The sequence below is a fragment of the Pseudopodoces humilis genome, chromosome 3, assembly GCF_049639895.1.
Source record: "Pseudopodoces humilis isolate 2021_Gansu_Grassland_sample_001 chromosome 3, ASM4963989v1, whole genome shotgun sequence".
Classification (NCBI taxonomy): domain Eukaryota; kingdom Metazoa; phylum Chordata; class Aves; order Passeriformes; family Paridae; genus Pseudopodoces; species Pseudopodoces humilis.
This window is the reverse complement of record NC_142202.1, coordinates 64,986,591-64,999,039: the sequence shown is the minus strand read 5'-3', so window position 1 is coordinate 64,999,039 and position 12,449 is coordinate 64,986,591. Positions and strand designations below refer to the sequence as shown.

The following is a 12,449-nucleotide window of genomic DNA, read 5'->3' as shown; positions in this document are numbered from 1 at the left end:
TCCTTAACTTTTCCTCTGTTTGGTTAACTCAGCATGCTGATGAATTTTCCAAGACAGAATTTGATAGCAGCTGGATAACAGAAATTCATTCTTAAAACATTTGAAGTTATTTCCTTCAAGGAAGGAGAAAGTTTATTGCTCATTAACCCAAGAGAAATTGATAAAGAATAGCTAGAGTCAAGCCTATAGGGTTAGATGATGATAGAATGACAATAGAGCTCTACTCAGATCTAATCCAGTAACAATGAAAGTTAGCATGCAACAGAGAAGTTAAAGCTAAAAAGAAGTAACTAAACTCCATGTAATTTTGAACTGAAAAATAAAGCTGTGTATGATTTTGTTAAGATATATAACAAATACATCATATTTTCATCAATTTGAATGCAGGTAAGCACAGTGTTAAAAAAGAAAGAGCAGTTCCAGCTTAAAGCTGCACCTTCTCTAAGCTCTGAAACAACCATACTGGCAATCCTCAGGAGGAAAAATCCTCCTGTTCAAACAGCTACTCACAACTGACCAATCAGCAGAGCTGCTGAACTCTAAAGGTGGGAGGTCCAACTACCCTGGTAGAGTATGAGCTCTGGCATATCCATCTATCTGGTAGGTCCTACTCTGAAAGTATATATTAATACATATTTTCAGAATATATACTTTAATATATAATAACCAAATACATTATGATGCTATTAATATAGCAGTGTATCAATAGATTATTAATGCAGTAATATATAATATATTAACAATAAAATCTATAATAAGTTTATCTATACTTTTGGAAGAGCAAACTTCCCCATTTAGTATATTAAAAACAGGCAAGTTTTTTTCTTAAGCTAGCTTAGCATTTGTGCAATTTGCAAATCACCAGAATTAGACACCTGCTCTCTCCAGATGTTGTAAAGTATAGAAAGCAGTAATGAAAAATGTTGCTGCAAAATAATACTTAAATTCATGTCTAAGTCTCTCTTAAAGCACACACTGAAGCCATGCATAGGGCATTCATAATACTGAATAATAAAGCTGATGAAATATTTTCTTGAAAGAAGGCAAAATTTCCAGAGAAAAAGGATTTGATGTTTTTGATATCAGTAGAATGTACTTCTAGCTTCAAAATACTGCATTATGAAAAGGTGGTGATTTCCAACTAAAAAAATTAAAACTGTCTTGAGATATGATACATTTAACACTGATTGCATATATAAAGACATAGTGAATAATTTGGGTCTTACTAAAAGTTTTTCATATAATTTTTTGATGAAAATACATGAAAATGATTTCCAAGTCAGGAAACTGACCAGAATTTATGATATGTCAACCATAACCAAATGTGGGTTTACATTAATCACTGAATTTCTCTCTCTCCTGACATATTTTGTGTAGAGGTCTGTGTATCTAATGACAAGATAAAAACAATTAAAAATAAAGAGCTGTTTACATTAGCTGTTTACATCTTTCTTGCTTTGTTAATTTTGTAAAGGACAATAAAATCATTGCTCAGAAGCAGTCAATCAGCTTGCTATGTTTAAAGAATATTCCACTCTAAACAGAAGTAAGGCATTAAACACTCAACAGCATAGTCCTAGACGTGTCCTGGAGTCTAAGATGACTATTGATAAAATGTGGTAGCTGAAACAAGCTAGTTAGTCCTTGCCTCCTGATTGGCAGAAGTCAGCTTCGTTGTCAGCTCTTCCTTCACGTTTTCCAGCTGCTGTCGGAGCTGATTCTTATCATCCTCCAAATGCAGTTTCTCTTTCTCAAACTGCTGCTCCAACTCCTTCAGAAACAGGAAGGATGGAAGAAACATTAAATACTTGTAATGCAATCATTGTAAAGTCGACCACATGAAAATGATTCTAACTGGCAAAAACACTTGTGATACCCTTCCTTAAACTGTTAAAAGCATGAATATTTATTTCCTTTTACAACAGATGTCTTAACTTTTCAGTTTATTTTATCTTTGGTTAATCACAAAATAAAGACAAACAGGACTTTCTTCTCAATTATCAAAAGCTTTAAAATTATGTCTACTTCCACAATTTATCAGTCTGAGCTGAAAGAAGAATTTTCCATTTTTTATAAAATTACACTGATAAATCTGCATGTCATTCAGCCTTTACCCATCTACTTCCTACAAATAATGCCCAAAGGAAAGAGGAAATCTTAAAACTCAGATTGAGCTCTGTGAAGTTTTTCAGAATGTTATAATAAACGAAAAAAAATCCCCACACCATATGTCTATAAAATTTATGTAGAACCAAAAGAGATCAACAATGAGTTTTCAAGTTTAACTACATGGAAAGAATCAAGTAACACCCCTGTTTTCATTCAATCTTTATGGTGTAATAGCCAAATTTTCAAAATAACTTCTGGAGGAATTATATTTCTCTTACATGAGCCAATGTTGCGTGTGCGTATATATACACACATAAATGTTAGAAACTTTTATATTTTTTAATGAAAATTATAAATTTATACCTCATCTTTATTAATATTCAGAATACATTTTCATAAGAACAATTTCTTCCACAAAATATTTTAAAGGAAACACGTTAAAATTGAGAATTTTATTACATATTTCTGTGAAATATACTATATAACTTATAATACTGCAAAGTTTTAGTGAAAGAAAATTAAGGTTGCCAAGCAAGGTGCTCCAGAGTCATGCTATACAAAGCTTCAAGGTTTTCTATGGAGCTAGAGGCTCTCTTATTAACTCCTTCCTAAGGGCTCAGCTGAAATGCAAGGCTTAGCATTGATTCAGTGCCTCTGTGCAGACCTGGGCTCAAGTTTCTGAAAAATCAGTATTATCTCAGAAACAGCCATGAAAATACATAGCCCAGAGCCAGCCTGAAACAAAAAGTACAAATGGAAGTATTGGTAAAATTGGGGAAATAGGGAGAAAGAACTAAAGAGGAAAAACAGTCACTAAAAGATATAAAAGTCTAAGGAAACCCAAGGTTTCCTGCTGCAAGACAGACATGAAGTGTCACCCAGCCAACCCCAAGAAGCAACAGAGGCCAAGCCTTCCTCATCCAAACCCAAAGATGCCTCAAGTGTTTTGCAGAAGGTGGTAAGCACATTAAGCAGCTTGTTAGTTCTAGCACTGCTTTAGGATATGTGGTAGGCAGTAAATAATTTCTGCATACACTGCTTGCACAATTCATGGTAGAAGTTGGACAGAGTGACAAAACAGAGGGTTACACTGTTACTAGCACATTACTAAACAATGGAACTCAACAAGTGCCTGCCTTCTTCACTGGGTCCACATGAGTCAACACATGGGATAAATGTTCCTTGCTCAGTGAAACTTGATCAATTTGTCTTGATCATGCTAAAATCTGCTGTCTGCAAAATTCCACTGGTGCTATTTAGACCCTATTCTGATAACAGAGTAATTATTTCTCTGATGATACTTGTCAGTACAGCTGTGCGGTACTGCAAAATTATTAGCAACTCTATTTTCATAATCCTCCTGATGCCATTTTTACAGCTCATTTTATAGATGGAAATACTGAAGCAAAAAGAAATATTTGAGCTATTTTTTGAGTCCTACTCTAATTCTGCTGAATTCTCTTCTGTTCCCCAGATGCATTTCCCAGGCTTCCAGTCCAAATGAATCCTCATGTCCTCTATCCCAAAGCTCCTCGTACCATGCTTCTTCCCCATACAAAATTCAATTCTGCTTCACATGTAAGCTTGACTGTTTTCTTCCCTGGATTACTTGATCACCACAACATGTGATTAGTGAGACAGGTTTGACAGAGAAGAGAGTGAAATCTGATTAAGATTGACTGATACCTTGATCCTAACATCTCTTCATAGCTAGTTTTCATTGTTAAAACACATTTCTCACACTTAGAGAGGTGTTTCCTGTTTAAACTAGTTTAATGTTGTAAGAAAAAAAGTTTGTGATCTCCATTTGTTTTATTCTCCACATTATTTTAGTAACAAACAAAAGAAAAAGAATCCTACATCTTACTGAAATAAAAGGAAAATATACCCAGAAACCCTAAGAGACATTGTCTTAATAACAGGCATATTTAAAGTTTTAAAGAAAGTAAACCTGCAATATCAAATTCATATATGTCTCTGAGAACTACTTCAATTTCTGGGTGACAAAAAACATATTTTGGATTTATTAAAAACTGAACTAAGAAGGAAGATACTGGTAGAAAAATTTACAAAACTAAACCAAATCTGTCTGAAATGCACATCACTAACTACAACCATATTCCTTGGTATGTTTCCTATGAATACATCAAAAGAAATATAACATAGCCTTGAATTAAACACTTAATCCTGTATTTCCTGTATGAGGCAAAATTTGTGTATAACACACATACAATCAGATCAGGAAATAGTAATTAAAAAATGGACCTCTCATCCTGACAAAGAAAAGGCCTGATTTGTGAAGTAAAAAAAAGCCTTTCAGTTTAAGGATTCCAGTCAAAGGTAAATGTATAGTTGCTGTACAGGACATAATTTTATGATGCAAGCTTGGAACAGCGGTTGTCATCTTCTGTGTACACATATAGCCAAGTCCTAATAAAATATCTTTCTGTACTTCTGGACTGCCAATGAAAATTTTAAATAAATGTTATAATAATATGATCTTTCATCTCCTTCAGAATAACTGATCTTGATATACCAACCCTTCTGCATATGGGTCACAAATCCCAGGAAAATGGAACTATTATACTTGAAAAAACATTTGTGTAAATGGGGAATTTCTCCTCTGTATGCAGACAAATGACAGTGAAAGTGCATTTTTTTTTCCCAAGATACTTGTTATTTTTCTAAAGGTTAAGCAGTTTCTTCAGAGACCTGCAGGTAATTCCAAATTAAATTTGCCATAAAACAAAACCATGCAGTACAAGATGCAAACTGTGACAGTTGCTTTTTGTTTGATTACTAAGAAAATAAGAACATACCATCTGCAGTTTCTTCTTATCCTTATTAGCAGTACTGTGTGCAGCCTCAATTGCAGTATGGTGTTTCCATGCCAATTCTTCTAAGGTCTTGGAATGAGCCTCCTTTAACTGTGCAGCCTCTCCTTCCAATCTTGCTTGTAATTTTACCAGCTCCTTCTCATAATATTCACGTTGTGTTTCCCTTGCTTCATTTACTTTCTATAAAGTATAGGAAAAGAGATCTGTTCAATGGTAAAAAAATCTGAGCAGTAGGAATAAAAAAAAAAACCAAAAAAATTACTGATGACATAAATCTGCAAAAAATTAACTTCCATGTAAAACAAATTGAGAAAACACTAAGCACTGACTACATGATTCAGAAACCAAAAAGGTAATTTTAAAAGATCTATGCAAAACAATACATACTTACTTAAAATGAAATTTTTCCTCTATTTAATCTCAGAAAACATCAATCAGGTATCAAGCCTATAGAGAATTTCTGTTTACTATTTTCAAACATGTTCAATGCATTTTCAGCAAATGGCTTTATAAACTATTCTTTAATCATTTCACATTTGTCTTTCCTCAGACAATTTAGATATTAGTCATATACAAATAAGGTCATAAATCAAATGAAATTGTTAAAAGATTGTCCAAAGCAGTATGAACATTTCATCTGACTTTCCTATAATCTCACTTTACACTCTACATTAGTCATTCTTTGTTGCTACATGAGATATACTTGAAACATACTGGTCCTAGTCTGGTCACATCAAACAAAAATTAAAGCACTTTTTTTTTTTCTGAGAATCCTAGTTTTTTGATTTTATTCAACTAAAGCAATTGAGGTGTTTAACCTTCTCCAATGCCAGAATTTGCTGCCTTTGTCGCTCATCCAGACTCTGTGTTTTGCTTTGTAATAAATTTCTTTCCTCTTCCAGCTGGGACAATTTTTCCTTTAATCTAGCCTTCTCTGATTCCAAGTCTCTGATTGTAACTTCTTGAGTCATTTGAGTAGCTTGAAGCATTCCAATGTGACCTAAAAACAAAACAGCTCTTTAAAACCTCATGGCATTGGTATCATGCAATTGAAGCACACATTCATATTCCAGTGATAGTACAAATCCAGCAGAAGCTTGCATATGGATCTCCATTGCCTTCACTACAATATTTTTCTTCCTCTCCACTTCTCACTTTTTTAGTTTTATTGTAAAATGCCCAAGAACACTGTGCACTGGAACTCCTTTCATTTCAATTTTCCTTGTTCAAAATTACGTGTTGACTCCCAAAGGAAAGTAGAAGTAGGCAATTCTAAGGACACTAAAGAACTGATCCCAACTAAACCTGCAAATTTCTATTCTAGAACAAGATAGATAACAGAAAATAGAACACTGATGTCTAAAGATAAACATGTCATTGTTTTATCAAACTCATAATTTAGTTGGCATACTAGATACATAGATTTATCTGCTGTGAAACTTATGGAATTACACTTTATTTTGCTAAAAGGATATGACTAAAAGATATAAAAATCTCTCTCTATAGTAAAGTATGATCTAAATTCTTGCAGGTTGAAAGCTTCCTTTTAATTTCTTTATATATATTTTTGAAAACAAACAAACAAAAGAATAAAACTTCAAACGACACAATATAATAATCTGTCCTTCACATAACCAGTTGACAAAGATTTATGACTTCAGAAATTTGTCTGTTCTTCTTGATTCTTGTTCTTGTTCTTGTAGGTAACTGACTAAAGCAGTGAAATTTCTGTTATTTTGGGAGAGGTTTTGGAGTGAATAGAAGACTGTTTAGAAAAAGAGGATGCTTCTAGTTTGGTCCAGCTGAAAGACAGGAGGTATTGTTTACTCAGAATAATTTTCTACTGTTTTTTGTACTCTCAATTTCTAGAGAAGACTGTTGTTTTCCTTCTAATTTTATTATAATGTCCAAAAATGATGGATTTAATGACGGTTCAGTCTTATAATCAAGTACTGCTTTTAAATTAAGGGATAACTAAGGGATAGCTCTTGAAGTGGAGTATATGCTGTTTCTCACATGACAAAGTCACTGAGCTTCATGATTCGTTTCCATTTGTTGTTAAAAGCAAGATGTGCCAAAAAGGAAACTGTTCTAGCCTTTGTTGCCTGTGGACACAGATATGAAGGGAAGAGCCATGAGATATATAATGAAAACTAGAAATTAAAAATACCTCACAATTGATAGTAATTGCATTAAAAATGCACACCTCTAATTGTACTAAGCCCTGCAGAATTCTAAAACTTACATCAACATTTTTGTTTGTAAAACTGAAAACTAAAGATGAAGACTTAGAACAATGGGTATGCTTAAGTTCTCTAACATTTTTTAAAAATCCTTATTTCAAAAGTTTAGCCATTTAAGAAAGGTACTTTCAAACCCTAAATTTTATAATCTAACAATAAGAGTAATAATACAAGAATTTTCAATTTGTCATACAAGTATGTCATACATATTTCATTGTAAGCACACTCACACACTGATCTAGAGCTTTTATCTTAGCAATAGTAACACACAAGACAGGTTTCCCATTCCTCATGCTCTACAAAAAAGGTATGAAATGCAGCACTTTCCTTACAAGTTGGGAATCTCAGGATAAATGGAAGAATATTTTAAATGACCAGAAAAGACACAATAGACTGTCCTAAAATTGCAGTATGATGAGTAAACATTCTTTATGATAATTAAGTATGAGAATTCAGTTTCTTTGAGGAAGGATTTTTGAAGGATTTCAGCGTGAGCTGAAAATCAAGGAGATGGCAGTGGGCCAGTGTCAGAAGGCAAACAAACAGGCTGGCAACCAACTACACCACATGGCAATGGCTTGGTGGCACCACTGCAAACAGGGATCCTGGTTCTTGTTGCACACTGATGCACTATAAAACAAAGATGTACCGCTCACAGCACCACTGAGCTTGGCAACAGCACAGACACACTGGGACTTCTGGTAAATCTGAAAATCCTGGTGCCAGAGGACACCAGAGCTGGCCTCAATCACAGGCAAGCTGACTCTGCGCTATCAGGAATGAAGAAAAACAGCCTGAGTATTTACTTCCACTGTACATTTGTACCCCATTTGGGGCGGCCTGGTGAAATCTTCCCATGCTCTTGCCTAAGGAATGAAACAGCAATGGCTTTAGAGTGTATGAGAACAGGGCTCTCACTGCCTCACAAAACACCTTTTGAAGGGTCAGTTTCCCATTTTACATACTCTCAGCAGCAAACCTATTCCTTTTAGCTGATTGATCTAATAGGACCTTGCTGTCTTGGGCCCCTGCTGGCCACAATATTGTTCTAATATATGGCCTAGACTACTCCTGGGCTTCTGGTAATTTGTGTGGAAAACAATCAAGAATTGCTATAACTGGTCTAGTTCAGCAAGGCCAAAGATAAGCAAGGGACCTCTTTATAAGCCCAAGACCCTACCTATTGTTTAGCTGTCCAAGTTCAAGTACTGAGGTCCATGCCTACTACTGAGCACACTAGGAAGACAATGCCAAAGCGGGAAAAGAAATCTGCATGTGTACAGTCAGGTCTTAAAGCTATTTTTTGTGCCTTTCCACATGCCAGCAACTACAAAGAAGCTAAGAAAATAGCTATAGAGAAAACTTTAAAGGATTTATTATTCAATAAGCTGCAAATCTTCTCACAGTAGGTACAAAGCAAAGTACCACAGTGTTGATATATTTTATATATTAGTAAAGGCCTGTATGCACAAACCAGCCTTTGAAATAAGTTGTGATATTAAGGGCTAAAATCCTTGAAACTTGCCTGCAGAAGAGAGAGTAAAGCAAAACAATATTCTTGTGTGTAGGAGAAAAAATGTAAACCTGTGTGTGTTAGCCAATAGTAGCCTGCTCTGCCCGCAGACCCTGTAAAACCTTATAAAAGGTGTGCTAAAGATAGAAATAAACAGTGTTCACGTTTACTTCTGTGAAGGCTGGTGAATAAACTGGCAGTCTCTCAATACCACAGCACCAGCAAAAAGAAGAAACAACGGAAAAAAGGTGGAAGAACAGGAAGTAAGGTTCAGTTATTATGTGGACAGATACAGAGCAGAATTGTTCAGTTAATAAGTGCAGTTTCAAGGCCTGGAAGATACGTACATGCCATACAAAGTACAGCATTTGGACAAATGAGTACACTAAAAAGAAAATTTAAATACAATGCATGTGATAAAAAAAATAATAAAAACCCAAAACTTAGTGGAAAATTCTATGGAAAGCCTTAAACCATCTTTAGGCACTCTAAACCTGCATGAGGATGACAGAAAAAGGAAAGGCTAGAATAAAAGGATGAAGTTCGTTTCCAGATTAAGTTACTGACATACATACTGGCTTTGAGAACAAGATCAGTGGCCTGCTGCTGTAAGCGCTCTCTAGCAGCTGCAAGCTCGCTTTCCACTTCTTTGTGTTTGCTTAACAATGACATCTCCTCCTCCTTCACATCATCTAGCTGTTTTTGAAGAACCTAGAGGAAACACATAATACCTGTTACCATCATATACAATCATGTCAATTTAAATGATCATTACATTAAAAGGTACAGGAGAGACCTTTCAGCAAACAAGTTTTATTTACACAAAAGCTGAAATAGTGTAATATTATTGCCAAATTCATTGTGTATTATATGTAATGCTTCAAAAATAGTTTTTGAAGAACATGATAGTGGATACATAGCATGACAGTAATATATAAGAGAAATGTGACAATATTCAAAAAGGTATATGAAAAAAAACAATACTATAAAAAGATCCACAGAGTTTGGGGGTCAACTTCAGAAACCTGGTTTCTGGTATCTGACAGTTTTTCACCTTAAAGAATACATTATGTGTTCACAGCAGTTTAATGTCCTACATTGCAACTCTGAGTGTTTACTACTGACTTAAATTAAGCTATGTATGGAGATAGATAAAATGAGAACTGGGCAATTGCATCAAACATTCCCAGGGGTCACTACTGGGACCAGCATTTTTCAGCATGTTTCTCAGCAACATGGGCAGTGATACCGGGTCCGTGTCTGTGATGATACCAAGCTCTGTGGTGCAGTCGACTCGCTGGAGGGAAGGGATATCATCCTCAGGGACCTTGGCAGGCTTGAGAGATGGGACTGGGCAAACTTCATGGAGTTCAACAACGCCAGGAGCAAGGTCCTGCACCTGGATCAGGACAATCCCAAGCACAAAAACAGGCTGGGTGGAGACTAGCCCTGGGGAGAAGGACTCTGGGATGAAAAATTCAGTATGACTTAGCCATGTGCACTCACGGCCCAGAAAGCCAATCATGTCTTGGAATGCAGCAAAAGCAGCATGGCCAGCAGGTCACAGAAGGTGGTTCTGTTCCTCTACTCTGTTCTTTTTAGACCCCACTTTCACTACTGTCTAGGTGTGGGGGCCCAACACAAGAAAGACAAGGACCTGTCGAAAAAAATCCAGAGGAGGGCACTAAATCACTAAATCACAGGGCTGGATCACTTCTCCTATCAAGACAGACTGAAAGAATGTTCAGCCTGGAGAAGGTTCTTGTGGACACCTTTGAGCAGCCTTCCAGTATCTAAAGAAGGCCTACAAGAGAGCTGAGAAAGAACTTTTGACAAAGACATACGGTGGTAAGATGGGGGGAGCTGCTTTAAGTTGAAGGAGAATAGGTTTAGATTAGATATGATGAAGAAATTCTTCACCCTGTGAGGGTGGTGAGGCACTGGAACAGTCCACACAGAGTCTAAGAATGCCTCATCCCTCGAGGTGTTCAAGGCTGGATGGGACTCTAAACAAGCTGGTCTAGTGCAAGGCATTCCAATCCATGACAGAGGGTTTGGAACTAGATGATCTTTAGTGTCCCTTCCAACCCAAACTATTCTATTGTTCTATGATTTTAAACTTTTATTACGCCTTAATTCAGATGTACTGATTCACAATAGCTTATCTTGGACAGTGTAATGAGTTCTAGCCATTCAGGAAGGAAAAGAAAATATTGTTCTGGTTCAAAAGGAAATATAGATTTCTTATAATTCAAGTCACTGAAATAGTAAAGAGTCTTTTCAGCAACTAAAGCAGAAGAGAGAATTGGGGAAAACACTGTACAGGATGTGTAATGAATAGACATCAGATATGGTGAGATTATACATTTGATCACCTCATCCACAGCAATCAGAGTAGAACCTGATTTTAAATTCTGCTGCAGATACCATACTAGATTCTTCTTCTTTGGGAACAACATTCCTTTACTGCAGGAATGATCAACATACAACTGGTTGTATATTATACATGATATAATATTACATATGTATTATGTATGTTATACCTTCACTGCAGCTTTCCATAAACCCACCTCCTGAAGCCCCGTGCAGAAGAGGCAGAGATGTGTGATGAACTGACTGCAGGCACCCTTCACTATCTCCTTGCATCAATGTAGGGGAAGAGGTTACAGAATTGGGAATAAAATTAAGCCCAGGAAAGATGAAGGGGTGGAGAGAAAGTGCTCTTTTAAGATTTGGTTTTACTTCTCATTATCCTACTTTGATTTGATTAGTAATAAATTAAATTCTTTTTCCAAAGTTGAGTCTGTTTAGCCCATGATGGTAACTGATAAGTGATCTCTCCCTCTTCTTATCTCAACTCAGAAGCTTTTCATTATAGTCTCTCTTCTCTGCTCAGCTGAAGAAAAGGATGACAGAGCAGCTTTGGTGAGCACTTGGCATGCAGCCAGGGTCAACCCAACACATAAAATAAAATTGCGTTAGTGTTTAACCCGGTAAGCAGCTAAGTATGACACTGTCACTTGCTCTCTACTGCTTAAGTGGGACAGGGAAGGGAAAATTAGAAAGGTAAAAGTGGGAAAACTCATGGGTTGAGATGAAGACTGTTTAACAGATAAAACAAATGCCACACACATACAAGCAAAATAAAACAAGGAATTCATTCACCACTTCCCATGGGCAGGCAGGCATTCAGCCATCCCCAGGAAAGCAGGCCTCCATCAGGCATAACAGTGACTTGGGGAGGCAAATGCCATCACTCCTTCCTCCAGGTTTATATTCTGAGCATTATGTCATATGATATGGAATATCCCTGCAGTCACTTGGGGTCAGCTATCCTGGCTATGCTCCTTTTCCAGCTCCTTGTACACCCCCAACCTCTTCACTGGAAGAGTGGGGTGAAAAGCCAAAAAGACCTTGATTCTGTGTAAGTACAGCTCAGCAATAACTAAACCATTCCTGAATTACCATCACTGTTTCCAACACAAATCCAGAACATGGCACCCCACAAGCTGCCGTGGAGAAAATTAACTCTACCTGAGCCAAACCCAGTAACATACTGAAAAAATGTGCAGTATTTCAGTTGCCACTCATGAAAATATTGTTAATTAAACAATTAAGTTTAAAGTAGAAATAAATGAAAAAAAACCTTGAAGATGACAAGCAAGTAAGAGTGATAGAAAATTAAGTTTACACACTCCAATAACCTCAACCTAACAGCCACATGGAAAGACTACTTCTACAGGAAAA

General features: G+C 36.2%; 1 protein-coding gene across 8 annotated transcripts in view; it reads right to left on the bottom strand.

Annotated features, from left to right (window-relative positions):
- FAM184A (family with sequence similarity 184 member A) overlaps nucleotides 1–12,449 on the bottom strand; it is a 74,081-nt gene that overhangs the window by 34,642 nt on the left and 26,990 nt on the right. For all 8 annotated transcript variants that reach the window (XR_015772311.1, XR_015772310.1, XM_088053814.1 and 5 more), the window contains exons 3-6: nucleotides 9,278–9,413; nucleotides 5,765–5,946; nucleotides 4,929–5,126; nucleotides 1,649–1,771 (exon numbers count right to left, since the gene is read on the bottom strand). Coding sequence is in view for 6 of the 8 variants with exons in the window: in XM_088053814.1 (XP_087909940.1) it covers nucleotides 1,649–1,771; nucleotides 4,929–5,126; nucleotides 5,765–5,946; nucleotides 9,278–9,413 (639 nt within the window). In the remaining 2 variants the exon portion in view is untranslated. The remainder of the gene's footprint in view (nucleotides 1–1,648; nucleotides 1,772–4,928; nucleotides 5,127–5,764; nucleotides 5,947–9,277; nucleotides 9,414–12,449) is intronic.